This window comes from Pseudopipra pipra, chromosome 10 (genome assembly GCF_036250125.1).
Source record: "Pseudopipra pipra isolate bDixPip1 chromosome 10, bDixPip1.hap1, whole genome shotgun sequence".
In the NCBI taxonomy this organism is placed as follows: Eukaryota; Metazoa; Chordata; class Aves; order Passeriformes; family Pipridae; genus Pseudopipra; species Pseudopipra pipra.
The window spans coordinates 22,918,612-22,940,132 of NC_087558.1; the positions used below are offsets into that span (position 1 = coordinate 22,918,612).

Here is a 21,521-nt window from a genome sequence, read left to right on the forward strand (position 1 = left end):
CGTAGTGGAGCGAGGGCTGCAGGGCAGTTTATAATAATTAAATAGATAATAATTTTACCTAAAAAGCCCCAAACGAGAGTTCATTTCACCACAACCCTTCTTGGAGGCTGAGGTGTGACGGTGGCTGGTGAGGCAGGATGGCCTTGGTGCCACAGGGGCGGCCACTCACCTCAGCCAAGCGTTAGTGTCACTCATGTGCTGCTCTACCGAACAGGGATGGCTTTAGGGCCAAACAGGGAGTGTTTGGGACAGCCTTAGGGCCGAACAGGGAGCGTCTGGGACAGCCTTAGGGACGAACAGGGAGTGTTTGGGATGACCTGAGGGCCGAACAGCGAGCGTTTGGGACAGCCTTAGGGCCGGCTTTAGGGCCTGCGTTTGTGTGCGGGGCTGCGCATGCGCCGCGGGGGCGGCCACGGTCCTCTCAAGATGGCGGCTCGGGGGAGAGGCGGAGTTAGACACACTCAAGATGGCGGCTCGGGGAGAGGCGGAGTTAGACACACTCAAGATGGCGGCTCGGGGGAGTGGCGGAGTTAGACACACTCAAGATGGCGGCTCGGGGGAGAGGCGGAGTTAGACACACTCAAGATGGCGGCAGCGCACGGATGCGCTGGCGGGAAGGACACAAAATGGCCGGCCTGAGGCCCCCTCTCCTCAGAAAGGTGCCCCCCGTCTGCCTGAGACGCCCTTGTCCCCGCCCCCGCTGGGCAGCGCCATCCCACCACTTTTGCCCCGGTGCGGGACAAGGTGGAGGGTGAACGGCGCCGGGGCCGGCCGGGAGGAGAGCGGGCGGCTCAGGCAGCGCCCGGGCAGCCGCGGTCGCGGCGCGCCGCTGAGACGTGAGGGCCCCTGACGCGGCGCGGGGCGGTGGCGGGTCCGGCCCGGCCGTGAGGGACCCGAGGACGCTCTGAGGGCTCTCCGAGCGCTGTGCGGGCTGTGGGAGCTCTGAGGGCTCTCAGGGCCTCTCTGAGGGCTCTCAGGGGGCTCCTCCCACGCCGCCCCCCCGGCCCGCCGACATGGCATCGGGGCTGCGCGCCGCCGGGTTCCCCCCCTGGAAGCGGCACATCGCGGCGGAGCTGCGGCGGCGGGACCGGCTGCAGCGCCAGGCCTTCGAGGAGATCATCGTCCAGTGTAAGCGCTGCTCCTGCACCCGTCCGTTCCGTCAGTGCCTGCGGGGACGGGGCAGAGCATGGACCAGGCTCTGCTCGGGGGGCCCAGCAATGGCACAAGATGAACGGGCGGGAACTGATGCTCAGGAAGCTCCACCTGGACATGAGGAAGAACATCCTTGCGGTGCAGTGGCCGAGCTCTGAACAGGCTGCACAGGGAGGGTGTGGAGTCTCTTCAGTGGGGATATTCCAGAACGCTCTGGATACAATCCTGTGCCACGTGCTCTGGGATGGCCCTGCCGGAGCAGGGAGGGGGGACCAGGTGACCGCCGTGGGCCCTTCCAGCCCAGCCGTTCTGGGATTCTGGGGTTGCCCTTCCTCGAAAGCGGGAGAACCGGGGGGGCTCAGGGCCCGGGGCCTCTCTGTGCCGCTGGGACGTGTTTGTGGCAGCCGGGAAAAGTCGGGGTTCTGCTTTATCGGGGAAAATGAGTAGTTGTTTCTCTCAATTCCCTCAGAGGATGAGGCGCTTTGTGGTGCGGACAGTGATTGAATGTGTGAATTGTCTGCCCGATTCCTGCCCAGATGCTTGTGGAGTTGGGAACAATAGTGCTATTGACCGTGCTCACGGTCCTTTGTACAACCGGGAGCTGCTCGGGGGCCGGCACTGTCTGTGCGGGGCTCCCCCGCCCGGCCCTGTCCGGAGCGGTCACCCGGCAGTGGGCACACGGGGCTGGGGCTGAGCGGGGCTCTGCAGGGCTCTTCTTTTTGCTGTCCTCCGAGGGGCTGTAAAGAGCCTGAACTTCGAACTCTTCCTGTTCTATCAGATAGCAATGCACTTGAGCAGTCTCTCTCTCTCTCTCTGTTAAGCTTTCTTACACCAGTCCCACACAGCATCTGGACTAAGGAGGAATTCTTGGGGTTATAGGTGGGTAGTGCCTTAACCTGCTGAGATCAAAGAGGAGAGAGAGCACACTAATGTGGTGGAGGCTCCCATAGCATTTGGTTGTGTCACAGTAATTAAAGAGACTAGATCATAGCTGGTGGGAGAAGGTGAGAATCTGGATTTGCTTTCTGGTTATCTTCTTAATTGCACTTTTTGCTCTTGCAGATAACAAGCTGCTGGAGAAGTCAGACCTTCATGCAGTGCTGGCTGATAAGCTTCAAGCAGAAAAATATGACATGCAGAGCAGACATGAGATCAGGTGTGTAAAACTCCTCCTCTGTGGTGCACCCTGTAACCTAAACCTTACACAAACAGCTTCTGGGACACTACAGTGATCTGGCACACAACAAACTGGGAAATCTGTTGAACTAAAAATAAGTTACAACTGCGTCTAAGCATGTGATGAAGTTACAGTACATTTACAGAAAAGTCTGACCAAGTTTGGGACAGAAATTGATTTGTCACAAACTCACAGTGTGCAGATGGACCAGAAGGAGGTGCTGCTTCTGATCTGTTTGCCTTGTAATGCTTATAATATTTGCCTACTCTTAGTTCCTAAGGATTATGAAATTGTTGGATTGCAGTGCAGGGAGAAACTGATGTCTTGATTTCTTTCAATCCGTGTTATTACATAGAAGGGGAGAATAGAAAAAAACCATGATTGTGAAGTGTCAGTCCCAAATAAGCACCAGATGCTAAAAGGAAGGTTTCTTCTGCCTGCTGTTTAGCAGGAGTCCTCTCTAACCTGGGAATAGCACTCTGGTGCTGCAGACAGAGGTCATGCTGCTCATTCTGCTGGTGTTTGACTCCCCAGAAAAGCAGTGTCCTTTGGACAGCCTCTACATCCCATAGGGAAAGTCTCTTGCGTTCTGCCCTTGGTGTACCTGAAGAAAAGGCAGGGCTAAGGAGCCCAGAATTCCTCCTTCAATGGGAATTGCTTCCTCTGTTGAAGTTCTTTTTGCCCTTGTCCTGGAACCAGCACAGCTCTGTAATGCAGAACTGTGCAGGTGTGTCTGACTGGAGTACAAATCAAATCAATATAGCAGAGAAGGAGGATTTGCAGGCAAAATGTCAGTGTTTGGCCAGCAGGCTGGAGTGAACTGTGTGAAAGTTCCCAAAAGCTTCCTGATGGCTGCAGTTGTCTTGAACCATCTCCAGTTTATGGGAATCAGATCCTGGTTGAGCACCTGCTCCAAGAGATGGGGCTGGAGTTGATGAGGATGAGAAGACAAGCACAGAAACAGCACCTTGAAGTAAATGCTAAGCTGAACTCTGATACTGTGCTCAATATATGACAGTTTTTTGAAACAGAATTACTCTTCTAATCCTAGGTAGCTGAGGAAAAATGTTTTTACTTCCCTCAAGGCCAAGGGAAGAGTACCTAATTCTGGCTATAGGGGTATGCATGGCCAGAGTTATAGGATGTGTTGGATATTACCACAGGACTTGGCTGCCTGTCTGTTTGCACACAGTGTTTCAGGAATGCAATTAGTGCAGCATTAGTTCAGCGAGGTGTTGATTGGTTGGTTGGTTGTTTTTTGAGAAGGGCATTAAGTCACTGATATCACTGTGAGGCCTTTCAGCTTCTGGATGCATTATCTGTTTCCCACTAGACTGTTACAACGTGAAATGACTGCAGAAAGGGATGCAATTGCCTTGTTCTGTTTGTCTGCTATAATGAAGTTAAAATTACGATTTTTTAAAAGTTGTAATTCAAAATATAGCTGCAGATGTGCTCAGAGTCTGTGTGTGATGTGTGTATATGCCTTTTAAAAGCCTGTTTTTCTCTGTTTCTGCCTCTGTGCTTTCAGAGACATGAGTGATAAATGTTACGGTCACAGTTGTTTTGGGGAAGTGATATGTGTGTTCTGGTGTGTAGGAATTCAAGATTATCTTACAGTAATACTGTGTTGTAAAACACAATTAGTAACCACTCCAAAACTTACCTGCAATTGGGGCATAGACAGCACAATGGACAAGTGACTTGTCACACCTGGGGCTGTAAACCCAAGAGCCTGGGAATTACACCCCTGATTCCCTGGATTTTGGTTCTGTGCCCTCTCCAGGTACCCAGCATCTTCAAGGTCCACCAGCTCCCTCCAGAACAAATCGAGGGGGTAAAACATTTGTAATTCTTCCAGCATTTGGAGAGTGTGCTTTTAAGACTCGCTTTTCCTCGTGCAAATTTAAACGAAGGCTAGTTATCTTCCATTTGATTTTGAATTCTGTTTTACAGATGTACAAAAAGGTGAATCTAGTCCTCAGGAAATGTAACTTTCCAGTGCTGTGTAATGGCCTTTTGGTTGGTGCAGGGGTGTGTGGTGTGGGAGCCAGGTTTGGTTTGTTGTGAATGACCTGTGTCTCTGGTGCAGTGTAGAGAATCCAAGGGAGGCAATGTCCTGAGACTGTCAAAGGCACAGCAACAATTGATTCTGGTTTGTGACATTTCTCCTCTCTCCAGCTGCAGCCCAGGACACGATGGCACGTGGAATGATGCTCAGCTGCAGGAACTGGCACAGCTGAAGATAAAGCACCAAGAGGAGCTCACTGAGCTGCACAAGAAACGTGGCGAGGTCAGAGGGTCCTCTCGTGCTCTGAGTGGTCCCTACATGGCCCTCAGGGGGTGTGACCTTAATTTTACCAAGCTTATTAATCATCATTTTTTCCTCCTTTTGTGTAGGGCCTTTTTAAGCTTCCCCAATTTTTGATGATTAAAATCAACCAGAGGTGGCTGGTCTGTAACACTGACACCAGGAGATGAGAGCTTACATTGTCAGCACAGCATGATTTTTAAGTGCTTAATTTTGTGTTTCACTAATAGGTTTTTAACTCTACTAGAGGAGGAAGGAACTGATTGGGTCACAGAGCTGTGTATGACCACTAGTTCTGCACTGAAAAGTGAGAGCATAGGTGGCATGTGTGGTTTCACTGGTCTTGCTTTGCAGCACCACTGCTGTGAGAGGGGACGGAATAAACGAGCACAAGCAAAGGTTGGAAGAGCCACGGTGTTGGACTGGAAAGGGAGTGCTGGGTCACAGCCCAGGAGCTCTGTGGCTATGGCACTTGGGCCTGGAAGAGAGGAAAAGCCAGGGGGTTTGAGTTTGTGTTTTTGGAGGGTTTTTTTGCAGGGAGATGTGGAGGCTTCATTGGCAGAATTGGGGTTTTTAGAAGCACAGTGGTGGACTGAATGAGTCCAGAAGCTGGTACCTGAATTGTACTGCAGACTTCTCTAGGGAAAAGGTGTGAATGACCTGGAAAATGCTGTCATGCTACTCTGAACACATTTCACTGGAGGTGTAGAAAAGCTCCAGTGTCAGCAATTCTGAGCTTTCCAAAGGGGAGACAGCTTTCTACAGGAGGTGTGCACCGACTACTCAGGGCTCTGGCAAGTCCTTCTTTCCCCCCAAGGTGGTGTTCTAAAAGCCACCTGCCCAGGCAGGTACTTTTCTCCCAGCTCTGACTGGAGAGTTGTGATCTGGCAGCTGCAGCTCTGTAGTGTTGGCCTGTGCACTGCAGACACTCCACCAGCAACTTTCTTTGGGGGAAAGCTCTTGGTGACACCTGAGTTTACAGTAGGACCTGCATGTCTCCTACAATGGCTGTCCTGGCCAAAGCAGGAGGATTTGTTTCTTGGTTGTCAGCACTCATTTGTTGGTTTACTTACTTGGCAATTTTTAGTTTCTATATTAATTTTTCTACTACTAAAATTTCTTCCTAATTTGCATTTTGTTTGATGTGACTTTATTAAAGAAACTTTTTGAAGGAAGAGAGATAGGACAGTAACTTTTTAACAACCCATTTTTGAAAGTGGATTCTCTGTTTTAATGACCCATGTGATAAGGACAGTAAACAGATCTGCATAGGAAGCTGGGGAAAAAAGACCTTAAAGGTGTGATTCATACTTTGAATTGGATCACAGCTAGATTGATACACAGACCACCAGTGTGTGTGCACTGGTGGCTGCTCAGGGTGTGTTATCCAGCTGGCACCCCTGCAACTTGTAATGTGATTTTCTCCTCTCCGTAGCTGGCCCAGTCTGTAATTGATCTGAACAACCAAATGCAGCAGAAGGACAAAGAGATGCAGATGAACGAAGCCAAGTGAGTAGGAACTGTTTTGTCTGGGGCCAGACCTCTGTTTGAGTTCTTCATTAGAGTTATAATGTTCTCTAGGAGTCCTAGCCAGGGGCTAAAAATGCCTTTGTGAGGCATTGTGCAAACAGCACAGAGAAGATGGCCCGGGTCCCAAAGGACATCCTCATTGTTTTGTGTATTTTGTTGCCATTCCAGGATTGCAGAGTATTTGCAAAAGATTTCTGACCTGGAAACAGAGTGCCAGGAATTGCGTAGCAAACTGCAAGATCTTGAGCGAGCTAATCAGACACTGAAAGATGAATATGATGCTCTCCAGATCACCTTCAATGCCTTGGAGGAGAAACTAAGGAAAACTACTGAAGACAACCAGGAGCTGGTCTCGCGTTGGATGGCAGAGAAAGCACAAGAAGCCAATCGTTTAAATGCAGAAAATGAAAAGGATTCAAGGTGAGATCCATGACCTCTATTTGATAAACTCAGTGTATTTTTCAGTTATGAGTGCATTGGATAAAAGCAGATTTAGTTTTGATCTCTGAGATCTCTGTTCTTGCACAACACAGTGAGAGTCCAGAACTTTGTGTTCCTTCTTCTGGCCAATGCAGACTGATGCTTTGTGAAAACATTCCTGTCTTTTAAATGAATAAAACATGTTCTTTTGTTTCTTGAGCAACATTTAACTGTGGCCTGAAGATTATGAATCAGATAGAAACTGGAGTTTTTTTGCTGGTATTATATTTGGACTTCTGTTCATAATGAATCTTGTACTGCTCCTAGTTCTATCCTTTTTTGGCTTAACTAACTTCAGTGTTTTTTGCATTCCTCTAAAATGAGCATCTGCCATTAGACTGAGCTATGTATAACTTGCAAAAATAGGTTTGTATGGTTTTTTTCCTTGCAAAATATTTTTTCTTCTGAATTGCTTCAGCTTACTTCCCAACTAACAATACTTGGAGAGTAAGGGCTATACTGTGAGCCTCATAGTAATGGGCAGTTTTGTATTAGCTTTACTAACATAATCATTATTTTGGCAAGTTTTTGCCCTCCAAACTAATCTGTATCCATATGAGTCATAAAGGTCCATGGATTCACTTTGCCTTATTGCCACACTGGAGTGATCTTGTCCTTTGCTATTCACTGGAAGAAAACTGTGTCTCCTGCTTTGAGTATCTTGAAAATCAGGATAGAATTAGGGCAGTGGATTGATTTTTCTTTTTTTTTTTTATTATTATTTTATTTTTATTTTACTTTTTTTTTTAAATCTTATGAAGCCCATCAAAACTGTGCAGGGTAGCCTTTGGAGTGTGCTTTTTTTAAATAACCCTGGGTTCTTTCCCTTAGGAGACGCCAGGCCAGGCTGCAGAAAGAGCTGGCAGAAGCTGCCAAAGAGCCCCTGCCTGTTGAACCGTAAGCAGTCATGATTTCTAGAGTCTCCTTCATAGTTCGTGCCTCAGGTCTATGCAGATGCATGTTAAATGGGATCTTTGTTATTTCTAAATTGGGTGAGGGAAAGGAGTGTTTAAACTTTCATGTGAAGTCAGAAATGCACAGTAATTCTCCCTGCTTGAACTTACAGAAGAAGGAGCTCCGTCAGGACTCAAAATAGATGCTTGGGCTGAAAGTCCCAGGAATGGTTCATATGGTCAGTGTATGTTGTCATCTCAGCATAAAAATATTTGTTGTGTGATGCCTTTGGTCTTTAAAATAATTCTTCATGAAATAATGAAGTCATGAAACAATTACTCTGGAGTTGCCTGGATTTTAAAGGGTTAGACTACAAATGTGCTCAAGGGTTTCCTGTAGGAACAGGTACCGAGTGAGTCAACGTGGGTGAAAATATATCCCTTACTTCCATGCTGTGAGGGATTTATTGTCTGAAGAAAAAGTAGATCAATGTGGAGTTACTTTACCTGGTAAGCCAAAGAAAAATCTCTCTAGTCTCTTGTTCTTTCTCTGCTGTGTTTCCCCCTGGGTGGTGTTCAAACAGGTGACTGAAGTGGGCAGTGGATGGTGTAGGTGCCCTGGTGTTTATATTCACTTAAAACTGTGTTGTTAACATAGAAAGTTCTTTTGCTACATAGTTTTAATAGCAAACTTTAGATTTTTAAAAAGAAATATTGGCAGAACTTGATAGTGTTTTCTTGAAATATCAGCTTGATACATTAAATCAGAGTATATATTTTCCATAGCCTTTTCATGTATACTGTCCTCCAAAATCTTAGAACAGAAAGTGCAGCTATGCAACAGTCCCATCCTTTTAACTTCTTTTGCAGCTGAGTGTTTACCTGATGGCAGGAAATTGGTTTACTCCCATTTAAAGCCTGAATTTAAACTTCCTTCTCAGTCAAATGGCATTAGGTTGGTCAAGTGTGTTTAAAAATAGTTTGTCCTGCAAAATCAGCAGTGAAGGAAAAATCATCCTTGAAGGAAAGAAATACTAGTTGTCAGAGCCCATGGTGACTAATGGGGGAAAATGTTCAGCATTAGCTGAGTAATTTACATGGATTAATTTATGGTACATGTGTTGGAACCTCACACTTGTGTTCAGTCATACAGCAGCACTTCAGTGGAATGAACCAAAACATCCCTTGTACTTAATGGTGCATCACCTGAAGTACAACAGTACAGAAAGTATGAGGATGTCTTTGGTGTGGGTGAAGCAGGACAGTTCAGACTCTTGTGCTTTTTTTAACACTTCCTTGTTCTGAAACAGCAAAAGGTGCTGATGCAATATCACCTGTATTTGGTGGTGCAGTAACTCGTGGTTTTGTTGTTCTGTAACTGTTCCAGCAATACAATTAACTCTGTAGTGAAGCCTCTCCTGAATGTGGTAGGTTGTTACAATGCTGTTTGTAGCACTGAAAGCTGAAATGGAATGTCTGTAGTAATGAGAACCTGGAAAGGAGGTCTGGCAGTAGAAATAGCGGCTGTGGAAATCCAACCCTGTGACCAGTGATGAGGAATTGGCAGCTGGAGAGAAAAAACCTGAAATATATTTGCTGCCTGTGTTTGTTTTCAGACTTAGTATGTTGAGTGTTACCTCTCTGGCAGTGACAGCCAGGTCTGTGTGTTGTCTGGACCTACCTACGTGTCACTGCAGCTGCATAAACCTGGGGTGGGCTGGGCGTGGACACTGGCAGACCTTGGAGCAGGGTCACCCTGTCAGTTGTGCCTGTTGCTGGGTGGTTTCCATGGGAAGCTGTGGCTGGTTGGGAATGAGATGTTCTCTCTCACTCCAGCAGGGATGATGACATCGAAGTGCTGGCGGATGAAGCCTCAGACACAGCGGAGGAAACCTCTCCGGTGCGAGCCGTCAACCGCGTGGCCAGGTATGTGGGCAGCAGGGCTGTGGAGCATGTCACTGAGCAAGAACAGGGGGCACAGGAGAGTTGGAACACTGTTGGGAATGTCACCTAGGGTTTTGAGTTGCCTTTTGCTGGAACACAGTTTAGTACTTCCACCAGAGCAGTAGGAAACTCGTGTCCTATGTTCTGTTGCTGTGCTTAAGATGTGCTGGTTTTCCTGTGCTGCTTTAACTAAATTACACTAGTGCCTAAAAAAATCTGTTTAATCTTAAAGGTTTAAAAACAAAATAGTTAATAACATGGGTATAACAGTGCCTGTTGTGTTTTGCCTTCGTTACTACACATGACATCAATGTGACTTTGCAAATAGCTGGGTTTAGCTGAAATACTAAAATAATTTTCACCTAGATTAAATGCATCTGTTTCTTTCTCTGAAATAGCAGTGAGTGGAAAGTAAGAGGTAGTTACATGAGTTCACAGATTAATTTGCTTGAAACTTCAGACTTTGCACACTCATATCTAAACCCAGCAATTCACAGGGTGAGGTTGAGGGAAGTTGCAGAAACTTGACTCTCAAGCCATGTTCTGAGTTGCAGTTACTGGTCACTTTTGCACTGATGCCTTTGGTGTTCTCTGTCTCTGGGCTGGGTCTGCAGGGGAGGGAGTCCTTCCAGGGACGTGTTGCTATGAAATGTGTTTGTATTGATCTTTATGTGGAGAAGCTGTTCGCAAGGTTTAAACCTGTGCTCCCCTCCTTCAGTAAGCGACTCTCCCAGCCAGCTGGAGGCCTTCTGGACTCTATCACTAATATCTTTGGGTAGGTTAGAACACTTTCACCTCCTTGTTTTGTATATTGGTTTCAATGTACGCCAAAATCTTGGTGATACAGGGAATACGAGCAAGTATTTTCAGCCTTTCTTCTAGCTTCTGCCTTTCTTTTTTTTTTCTTTTTTGTTCTCCTCAACTTCCTGTTTCTTCCATCTTGCCGTGTGCTGACCTCTGACCTTTCCCTCCAGTCTGTCTGAGTCTCCCCTTTTGGGACATCAATCTTCTGATGCTGCCAGGTGAAAACATTCTCCGCGCTTAGTCCAGCATGTGAATGTATTCCACTGAAGTAACATGGAACCCAGCTGCATTGTCCTGATTAGATTTCAGATGTTGATAACTCTGGCTAGAAACTGTCTACAGTAAGAGAGTAATGAGCCCCTCTTTGTGGAGAGAGTATGTGGGGTTTGCTCTTACTTTCCACTGCACTTTGCTCCTTTAATAGGGTTATTTAAAACAAGTCATTGGGTTCTGTGCTTAGTGTCCAGAGTGGAGCCAGTCCTTCTAAGCCAAGCTCTGCTTCAGGTAGATGGTCTTTGCTTAAATGGAGCAGCCCAAGGTGTGGAATGGAGCATTTTGCTGCCAGGGATGTAGTGCTGCAATGGTGCTGAGTCTCCCTAGACATAATGATGGAGCTGCAGTCATTGCCATGTTTCTCTTCTTATTAAAAAAGTAAGGACTACTCCAAAATGAGGTCAGTAATCAGTTCAGGTAACTTATCTGGTGAACTGTGAAATACCTAAAGCCACAAGTGAATGTAGTGTTATACAACAAACGTAATTTTTGAAAGATGGGATAAAAAGAAGTTAAAAGTATCTTCCCCCATTTTTTACTTGCTGTACAGGGTAGTTAAGTGACAGGTACAGATGGATGAACTCAAGAGAAACAGAGTTCCTTGTTCATTTTAAAGTGTTTCTACTTTGTTTCATCTCAGGAGGCGTTCTTTATCCTCGCTCCCTGCCCCCCAGGATAATGTAGAGCCACATCCAGGTGCCAGTAAGGAAGTGAGAGTGCCCACTACTGCCATCTGTGTCTTTGTGAGTATAGAACAAATTCTCTGCTCTGCCATTCCTTTTACTGTCTTTGGAGGCAGTGAATCCTCTTGGTGTGGGAACTGATGTTCTGGAGCTGTTTCTGTTAGCACTGCCAAACAGGAAGGAGTTCTTGGTTTGGTAGCATAGTTCATTCCCTGTAAGTCTTAGCCCAGGGGTTTCCCAGAGCCAATGTGCTTGATGTCTGTCTTACTGAGGTCGATGATGACAAAGAAGTTTTCTGAGGGCACAGAGGAATTACACTCCATTACCCTCTTGGCTCCCAACAGTCTCTGTTCTATCATGCCATAGTAGAGCTGTGATTGAGGAAGAGATTGCTGACAGTTTGGGATTAATTCAGGCCAGTTCTCCACAGTGAAGGGAGTTGTGGCACCAAATGTAATCCAACAGACCTGGTTAAGAGGAGCTCATGGTGGTGGGGTGTCTTCATTTGCTGTGCATGATCAAAGGTTTTCAAGCTGAGACCTCCTTTATGTGTTCTTTGGCCTCACAAGGGGAAACTCAAATTTCTGTGCAGGGCATTGACTTCTGAATGAAAGGTACTGCAGGAAATTGTCTTGTAATGCAGCTGCTTGTTTGAACAGGTGTCTGGAGCTTTCTGGGGCTTTCCAGAGCTGGATGTGAGTTTTTCATGGGTGTGAAATGACTTCTGTTTTTCATCCATAGACCCAGCGTGGCTCCCTGCAGCGTGCAGGCTTGTGTATTCCTGCCTGTCTTGTACCAGCCTCCCTAGCAGAAGTCGTGGGGTGGAGGAAGAAGCAGTGTTATCTTAAGGGAGAATAGGGTCATGAGTTAAGTGACAGCTGGAGCTTGAAAAGGGACCAGCAGCAGAGGAGATGTTAGGCTTTAGCTCCTGTGTTTTGAACTCAGATAGAATGTCAAGGCACATTTGGTCTGGCACAGCATTCCAGGAATTAATGCACGGACTCTGTGGCAGAGGTGTGGCAGACACAGGGAGCAGACTGGGCTCACCTTTGGAGAGATAAGTAGAAGGCAGAAAAGGAAATCACTTCAGCCATCGTTCTCAGTCAGAGCTTCTAGGCAAGGCCTTTGACCAGCTTTGTTGTGAGTGGCTCCTCTGCACCTGCAGGGAGATCAGATTTGAAGTGTGATGACCCCTAAATATGAACTGGCAGACCAAGTTCAAGCAACAAGTTTCAGGAAAATATAAGAAAGGCTGGTTTTGAAGGAGCAGTTACTGAAAAGACTTAAAAAGGAATGCAGCAAATTAATTGGTAATGTGGTAGTAATACTGTGTGGGTAAGTAGTTTAAAGCTGTGAAATTAACAGGGCAATAAAAAGGAATGAATATCAACATTTTCATAAGTTTTAAAAAGTGAAGAATTCAGAACATTAAGCTGTGAGAAAGCAGGGGTGTCACTGCACATGCAGATAGGAAGCACAGCTTAAGCCCAAGTTCTCTGGAGAAGGTGCTGTCACACTGTGCTGGCACTACTTCATCACCAGTGTAAGGCAGCATTATCACCAGTGCACTAAGGGAATGCAGTTCATCTGTTAGGCTGTTTTCTAGCAGACTTACCTAACTCAAGCCTGACTTGAGTGTTCCATGGCTGCATGAACTGTTTGGATCATGTTCTATGGCTGTCTCTAGATGGAGGAATGAAAAGCTACTTTCCTTCTACAGAATATCACCTGCTACTGTTTTCTGTCCTCTCCTCTCTTTCCTTATTTTTTTTTCTGGTGTAACTTAAAAGCCACACCGTAGGAAGCACTGTAAGGCTTTTGCCAGTTTATTATCCCTGCTGAGTCCTTGCTGTGGTGTGGTTCCTTATGTGCCTTTGTTTTTTTTCTCCAGATAAGGATCAGCCTTTTTGCTGTCCATATACCCCACCAGCCGTAGCAGAGTTTGTCTGTGGCTTTGTTTCCTATAAACTGCTGAAAGATCCACAGCTGTGATTCTGTGTAACCTTTTCGTTGTGTGGCTTTGTGCTGTGTGGGGTTTGGGCCTGTGCTGATCCCATTTTGGGTGGCTGTTCTTTGCTCCCCTCAGGATGCACACGACGGGGAGGTGAATGCAGTGCAGTTCAGCCCTGGCTCCCGGTTACTGGCAACAGGAGGCATGGACCGGAGGGTTAAGCTTTGGGAAGTCTTGGGAGGTAAACCTTTTTGCTTTGGGGTATGGTGGGATGCTAAATAAAGTCCTATTATGGTTCACTTTGTGTCAGCTTCTGTTCTAATCCGTTGCTGAAGTTTTTGTTCGTCTTTCTCTGTGCAGATAGGTGTGAGCCCAAAGGTTCCCTCTCTGGTAGTAATGCTGGGATTACAAGCATAGAATTTGATAGTGCTGTGAGTATCTGTGCAATATCCACTGTTTGTGATTGGGAATAAATTAATGGAATTATGTTGTTCTCTGCTATCAGTTTCCATTCTAGTTGAAAAGTTACCTAAGAAATGAGTGAAAACCCAGGAGTAACTGCAAATAGTTAAAAGTGTACAAAAGATTGTTATTTGGTAAGCTGCAGTCTGTAATTCTCATCTTTGCTTTACAATTCAGAAGATGATATGCAGCTCAGACATTGGCTGTTATGGGCTATTATGATAAAATTACAATAAAATACACTTGGCTTTGTCTAAAGTAAGAAATTAGTCTTCAGCTTTCTGCTGAAGCTGGTGTAACAGCACAAAAAAGCAAATACACTGAGGCTTTATTTCTGTGAAGTTTATTTTCTTAAGTGTTTTACTGAGGTCTGTGATGAATAGTAAAAGGTCTGATTATCCCAAGACTTGCACTTCCATGACCTTTTCTCCCAGCAGTTTCTCACCAGTCACGGCACAGTAATGTCGTGGCTGGCAGAGTGTTTGCTGACAGCTTGAGATGTGCTCAGTTCATGTTCACCTGGAGTATTGGAGACATGACTGGGATCAGCATCCTACAGTCCTGCTCCAAGGAGTTTGGGGTCTTGGATTGTTCTAACTGGACACATGATCTGACTTTTGTGCTGAGACCTCTTCCATAACACAAAGCTGACATAACTTCTGCCGTTTGGGGATGATTCTGTGTGCCAAACTTTATTGACACCCAAAAGGATCCTTCCTGTGGGCACTGACCAGCTTATCAGAGATGTGCTGGTGCTGTTCATCTGCAGGAGAAGCTAGTTCTGATTTTTGCTTGAACACATTTGAGGTGAGAACTACCTGAGGTGAGATGTTAGTGGACTTGCAAGGATTCAGGAAAGTCTTTTGAGGTGGACAGAGGTGCAAGCATGAATTCTGTGGTGCCCATTCTCCATCATGGATGACTTGTGAGAGCCTAAAGCCGTGAACAAGTCAGTTTATCTCTCCTCAGACAGATTTAGTTTTTGGAATCTTAGCTTAAAACGTTAGAATTTTAATGAAAACTGCAAGAATCAGGCTAATTCCACTCTGAGGCCTGTCTAAGCATGGCTTTTTCCCTGTGGTGAGAAAATAAATAAATAAAAAAAGAGTAAAGAAAAAATATGCCTCCACAACAGATGAGGGTAAACTAGAACCTGTTTCCTCAGTGCAGCAGAAGGGAAAGGAGAATGTCCTTTTTGGTCTGGTTATAATTGTATATTCTTATAAATTCTTATTGTTATAATAAGTATATTGTTTTATCTGTAGTCATGATTCTACAAATCACTCCCATTTTGGTGATAAGCAGAAGCTATAGCCCTTTTGGAAGGAACACACTAACTTTCCAGACTGGCATATGCCACTGTGTTTTTGGTTTTATTCTTTTTTTTCCTGTGGCAAAAGAGCACTAACATGGTTTTAATGATTTATTGGAAATATTTGAGTTTAATTTGCATCTTGACTAGTGGAAGGAGTTTTAAATGAAACTTGTGTTCACAGGGTTCTTACCTCTTAGCAGCTTCAAATGACTTTGCCAGCAGAATCTGGACTGTTGATGACAATCGATTGCGGGTGAGTCTCGTGAAGCAAAGAGGTGTTTCTGTCTTGTGTTCCCATTCTGCCTAATGGGGATGTGGTAGTTTTGGAAGTTGGGCATTTACAGGCACTTTTAGTAGTTCTTTTCCTTAACAGGTGCTTTATCTCTCAAAGGTCTGTGTAGGTGCAGGGTTGGTCTGTGCACAGCCTTGCAGGAGGTCCCAGTTTTTCCCAATGCAGTCCCATATTTTCCCAATGCAGTCCCCCCACTGCAAACCTTGCCACATAAAGTACACTTCTGTGCCCCCCTCTGGGGAAGGTTAAATGCTTCCTGTGGTTTATGGAGAGCCACCTCAGTGTTTTAGCCTCACTCCAAGGAGAGGGCTGCTGAAAAAGGGTTTGCAGAAGACAGAGAGGGACTTTTGGTTTAAGTCAGGAGCAGCTTTCTTGAAAAGGAGCCCTTTGCCTGGCTGTCCAAGGCAGCAAGCCTGAACCTGCCAGACTGTATTCTCAATGTCTTTTGAAAGGTTCCTCCTCTCCTCCTAACTCCTTTTTACTCACATTCTTCTCTACCACTTGGCTCTAATTTAAAGGAAGGTTCACCTTTGATTGACCGAAAGAAAAGTTTCGGCTCAGCTTTCCAAGAGTTTGGGGGTTTTTAATTGTAATTTCCTGTGTACTCTTTTCCTCCACTTTTTGTTTTAGGAAGATGCTACTTTGATGTTCCAAATCTTCTGATATTTCACATGTTTGTTATAACCAAGAGATGCATGATAATTCACCGAGTAGGTCTCAGTTAGGAAAGTGAAGAAGATCAATTCTTTTGCAGCTTCTCTTTGTTGAATGTGAATTACAGGGAATACCAGTTTAGCAGAGTGTAGGTTACTTGCTACAAAAAGTTAAGTTATGCCTGCAAACATCCACCTGGCTTCATGTAATCTTCCTGTAATTTTTTGGAGTGCATTCAGTGTTTGCTGAGATAAAATAGTGCACTCTGTTTTGAGAGTGTGTGGTATGGATTTGTCTTGGCTTGCACATGAGCCAGGGGCAGTGAAGCTGAAATCACAGTGAACTGTGCCACAAACTCCCTGCTTAAATGCAAATACCTGCCTGTAATGTCTGTGCAGCAAGAGCAGAAGAGAGATGCAGAGTGAAAGTTAGTCCTTGCTGGAGTTTGTGTCCTTTCTGAAGACAAAGGGGTCTTTTTGAGATTATCTTTGTGTTGTGTATCAGGGCTTTTTTTTTCCCAAACTTTGTTCCTGTTTCATTCTAAAGGGTTTTTCTTTTGTGTTTCCCAAGCCCAGATTGCTTTGTGTAGTTTGATAGTCCTTTGAGTATTTAAATAAATCTAAGGATATAGAAATATTTCTCTCTTGTTTTTCATAACTCTTCAGTCGTTCATGATCTGTTTTATGATTTAGGATGTAAATATTGAGCAATTCTAAGTGAACGCGGTTCATGTTCTCAGCCCCACAGAGCCTCTCCCTGCACTTACAGAAGCTGCTGCAAGGAGTTTTTCTGAAATTTCTGGTTGTCTCAGCTTTTAGGCTTGAAGATGTAACAACAGCCTGGACTTGATACCCTGTTGTGTCCTTGAGGGAAGCTCATTATAAACCCAGGAAGGCACAATTTCCATTTGCAGCATGGTTTAACCCCTTCTCTTGGCTCCTGCAGGGCTGTGTTGCAGTTGCCATGTGTCCATGAATGGAGAGTTAGGAAGGGAGCTTTTGCAGGTTCCTGAGTAGCAGGAGAAGCTGCAGCCAAAGGTGACCTGTGTCTCCCGGCTTCAGGATGGACTCTGTGGTACTTTACTGCTCCTACTCAGCGTTAGTCTGTGTTTAATTGGAAGAGATGTTTATTCCTCCAAACAATGCAGTAGATATGCAAGTTGTGATGGAAGCCAGTGGAAATACACAGTTTCAGCCTGTAAATCTCTTGTCCTCAGCACACCCTGACGGGTCACAGCGGCAAAGTCCTGTCAGCCAAGTTCTTGCTGGACAATGCGCGCATTGTTTCGGGGAGTCACGACCGGACCCTCAAGCTCTGGGACCTCCGCAGCAAAGTCTGTAAGGACACATCACTTCTGTCTTTCATCCATGTGCTTCTGCTGAATGGACATGGGAGTCTGGCATCAGATAGATTATTTCATCTCCTTGCTAGTCTAAAGAAAGGAAAAACTAGCAGCCGTGCCATCGTCTGTTGTTATTCGAGTAACTGGACTTTTTCTGCCTGTTGCCTGGAATAAGGAATCCTGTGTGTGCAGGAAGCACTGTTAATGCTATTACACTTGATAGCAGCTGTGTTTTGGGAGGGTTCTTTCTTTACCAGTCTGATGGGGTGTGCTTCAGTCTTCCACTAAAAACTTGGAGCCAGGTCAGGTTTTTTAACCCTGAGGTGGATAGAAATGTACCAAAAATTTCAATATCTAAAATGGAGAAATTGCTAAGATCCAGGTTTTTCTTTGGGAGAAACACCTTGTTTCCTTGGCTTTTTTTCCTATTGATGGCTCTTAAACTTGCTTGCACTTGAGAGACCAGTTGAGATTTAAGGTTACCTTGATACCTGGATCATGAACAGAGGTCAAGGAGACAGTTTCATGTTGTTTAACAGCAGCAAATTAGAGCTGGCTAAATATGAAGTAGGAGTAAAGCAGCTGTCACAGGCACATTTAAAGGGATATTAGCCCCAGCAAAGCAGATTAAGAAGGGCAGAGAGGTTGCTGAAGACTTAAATCAGGATTATTCTAAGACAGAGTTTGCCCCGTGGCACTCCTTGGGCACTGCTGTGTGTGGCCACTGTGTGTGTCAGGGGGGTTAGTAATTGTTTTCTGTCTCTGTTTTCCTCAGTTTGTACAGTGTGAATTTAAGTGTGTCACCATTGGTTTCTCCTTTTTTAGGTATAAAAACAGTGTTTGCAGGATCTAGCTGCAATGACATCGTGTGTACTGAGCAGTGTGTAATGAGTGGACATTTTGATAAGAAAATTCGTTTCTGGGACATCAGGTAAAACTATCATAGGAGAGCTTATGGTGTAGGAATGGTTATGGGACTGCTGTCAGGTTAGTCTGAGCTAGGGAATTTTTCTACCTGAGCTGGGAAGCCAATGAGACTGTTGTAGGAGTTGCAGAAGGCCATTGAAAGAGACTTTTTTTACTACTTTTATACTATTCAGTGTTTTGTATTTTGGATTTTTTTTGGGGGGGGTGCCATTTCTTTTCTGAAAAGGCAGCCTGCTTGCTGGTAAATACTCTGCATTGGTCAGTATTTGCTGTTCTAGGATGGGGTTGTGAGGAAAGTTGTATCTCTCTGCCATCTGGAAATGTTATCCACAAGGTGGGATCTAGCTTGGGAGAGAAACAAAACGTAAGAGTAAACCAAGTAATCCTTTTTCTCCTCTTCTTCCACACTGGGACAAGTCAAAGTTTTGATACAGTGGTTTGGCTTCTGGATCCTGGTTCACTGCTGTCTTTTTCCCTTCTCTTTTTTTCCCTTTCTGTCTTTAGGACTGAAAGCATAGTAAAAGAGCTGGAGCTGCTTGGAAGAATCACAGCTCTGGACCTGAACTCGGAGCGAACAGAGCTTCTGACCTGTTCCCGGGATGATCTGCTCAAGATCATCGACCTGAGGGTTAGTGCTGTCAAGCAGACGTTCAGGTGAGTGTGTTCTTCACAAGAACAGTGGGAATTTCAGAACTGGGTTGTGGATTGTCCTCAGTACTGGAGTGTTTTTCAGTACCACCATGGAGAGAGCAGTCTCCTAACTCTTTTTCTACATGGTGGCAAAGTTCTCTAGAATCTAACAGCAAAGATGCTGGAGTTTATTTTGAACCATGCAGAAATCCTTAACGTGATCTTCAGAAACAACCTGAAAGTCTCTCTTCTTATAAATTAGTTAACAGTTATCTGATTCTAACTTTTCAGTGCCCAGGGATTCAAATGTGGCTCTGACTGGACGAGAGTTGTGTTCAGGTAAGGTCAGATATAAGCAAGGTGCCTGATAAATCTTTCTGCAGCCAAAGTGAGCGATTCCTGATGCTTGGCTGCATTGGTCCCCACTTATAGCCAGGAAAACTGGGGTGGAGTTGGTGATTCACCCAGAGTTTCCTCTTGGTCAAGATACTGTTATCTCTAGATGTTGATCCAATGTCATGAAACACTCTGATTTCAGAGTGCTTTCACCTCTTAGTGCTGGCAGGTGGTAACACATAACTCTGAAAAGAGTAGTTAACGCCAGGTTTCTTGCTTAGGAAGTTGTGGGTGGAATGATGATGTGTGCTGAAAATTGCTGACTTGTTCTTTGCCTTCTGCACCTTGTTTGATCTCGTAGCCCTGACAGTAACTATGTGGCTGCTGGTTCAGCTGATGGGGCCCTCTACATTTGGAATGTGCTTACTGGGAAATTGGAGAGGACGCTTGCAAAGCATCACAGGTGAGGAAGGCGGGACATGCAATCCAAAGTGGGGATCTGGGTTGTGAATCTCGCTGAGCGATGGCAGAGTTATTGTTGTACAGCCTTGCAACTTACATTGGTGTGTGAGAATTCCTAATATGCAGGTTCCTTATGGGTTCGTGACAGTATTCTCTAGGTTGAATTAGGTTAGATTTGTTATTGTTACCTTCTTAGACTGAGATATGGTTCTAATAAAGTACATTCAATATATTTCGAAGAAACTGTACCTCTCTCAGGCTTATTAGAAGGCCAAGTCTCTCGAGAGCTGAGAAAGTGCTTTTTAATTGATGATCACAGTATTATAGTATTTCATTCCTGTGTTCAGTGTTGTGGAATTCAGCTTTCTTGTAAACTCACCCCTGGCTTCCGTTTCAGTTCTCCTATCAATGCAGTGGCGTGGTCGCCAGCGGGTGCCCACGTGGTCAGTGTGGACAAGGGCAACAAGGCTGTGCTGTGGGCTGAGTTCTGACTGCTGGAGGGTGCACGGCTCTGTGTGGTGCTGCTGCTCCATGGCTGAACAGGAGGGACACCCGAGCCCAGATTCATCCTGAGTTGGGATATTGACAAGCACATGGGCTTCGCTTTCCAGAGGGAAGTTCCAGAGCAATGGAGAAAGGAGCCTGAGTCAGACTTCTTACGGCCGTCACTGCGCTGTGGCACTTGGACTCGGCGAGGGATTAGCTGTTCTGGATGGAGAATGCTACTTAGTCATGCCTTTACATGCAGTATCTCTGCACCAAGTGGAGCAGAAGATACTAGCAGGATTCCTCACCAGACAGCTGTGCCAAATATCCTGTCACACAAATGTATCTACAGCACTTCTGAGGTGGAAACGTTGGGAAGGAGTTACTGTGTATGCTGACTTAAAACATGTCCTGTCTCCTGTGTTCTGTTCTCGTGGCCAAGTTCAGGTGTGGGGTGAGAAGATCCTGAAATGTGGACAGGTCCTGGGCAGTGTGAAGTGTTGGAACAGCTTTTAAAGAGAGTCTCCTGTGGCTCTGGCAACTCTGCCTTGGAGTTTTACCAGCTCTGTTTGGATCTGCTCTGATCCTGGCACAGGCTCTCCAGCACTGTCCTGTGAACTCCTTGTATCAGTTTCACTTGCTCCTGAGGTTATGGTCTGTTCTTCAGGACTTCTGCACCCGTGTGTTGAAATACCCTTCAACAGCTTGGGCATCACGAAATAGAAGATTTTTAATCTTTTTATACCACAGGCAGTTTGGTTTCTGGGTGTGAGGAGAGAGAAGTTCAGCTCTTTGAACTTGTGGAAGTTGTGCTGCTGTGATGAGGAATGTAGTCACACTGTGACTTCAGTCCCAGAATGTACGTGTTCGGTCCCTTTTCCTGTTCATCCGTCCTGTCCTGGCGGCTGTCAGTAGAACACAGGGGAGCAGTGGGGTCAAATCCCAAATGCATTGTTTGTTTTGGTGCTGGCAGTTCCAGGCCATTTGCCCCTTCTCGAGCACACGTGCAATATTCCCCCTCGCGCTGGAGCCCTCTGTGTTACGGAGCGGTGTCTTGGCTCTGTCCCTGTTCTGGCACCCCAACCCATGATGTGGCTGGGAGGGACCTACCTGGCATATCTTTATCCAGCCAAACCTTTCCACATCGTCTGGGCCTCAAGACAAGCCACCAGCGTTTTATTGCCTTTTTATTTGCACTTTATTTTCTTCTTTCCCGATAGTGTTTTACTGAGGAAGTGTGTTCTTCTCAGGGGCTGGGCTGGGGGCAGCTGCTCTGACAGGCTCCCTCTAACCCAGCCTTTTGTTCAGACACTTTCTGCAGAGGGGACTTAGAGTATATGGGGCAAAGTTTTTATTTATTCAGCTGCCCATAAGAACTTGATTGTAAATAAACCTGTGTTCTGCTTTTAAAACCCCA

General features: G+C 45.6%; 1 protein-coding gene and 2 non-coding genes across 8 annotated transcripts; all 3 read left to right on the plus strand.

Moving 5' to 3' along the window:
• Positions 1–833: 833 nt before the first annotated feature.
• ATG16L1 (autophagy related 16 like 1) lies at positions 834–21,521 on the plus strand. 6 transcript variants are annotated; one of them, XM_064666739.1, is made up of 19 exons: positions 834–1,128; positions 2,215–2,308; positions 4,511–4,622; positions 6,076–6,149; positions 6,339–6,590; positions 7,482–7,547; positions 9,380–9,469; positions 10,206–10,262; positions 10,462–10,509; positions 11,205–11,307; positions 13,334–13,439; positions 13,559–13,629; positions 15,157–15,228; positions 17,138–17,258; positions 18,089–18,194; positions 18,695–18,844; positions 19,112–19,159; positions 19,518–19,619; positions 20,016–21,521. In XM_064666739.1, exons 1-19 carry the CDS (start codon positions 1,014–1,016, stop codon positions 20,107–20,109), a joined length of 1,881 nt encoding a protein of 626 aa, XP_064522809.1. In that variant the 5' UTR covers positions 834–1,013; the 3' UTR covers positions 20,110–21,521. The 6 variants fall into 6 exon arrangements, with proteins under 6 accessions (XP_064522809.1, XP_064522810.1, XP_064522811.1 ...); XM_064666740.1 differs by having other exon boundaries at positions 9,383–9,469; XM_064666741.1 differs by lacking the exon at positions 10,462–10,509.
• LOC135419970 (small Cajal body-specific RNA 6) lies at positions 11,519–11,788 on the plus strand. Its single transcript, XR_010433240.1, has one exon. It is a non-coding gene; the product is annotated as a small Cajal body-specific RNA 6 (non-coding RNA).
• On the plus strand, positions 14,028–14,290 carry LOC135419969 (small Cajal body-specific RNA 6). The gene has a single exon (XR_010433239.1). It is a non-coding gene; the product is annotated as a small Cajal body-specific RNA 6 (non-coding RNA).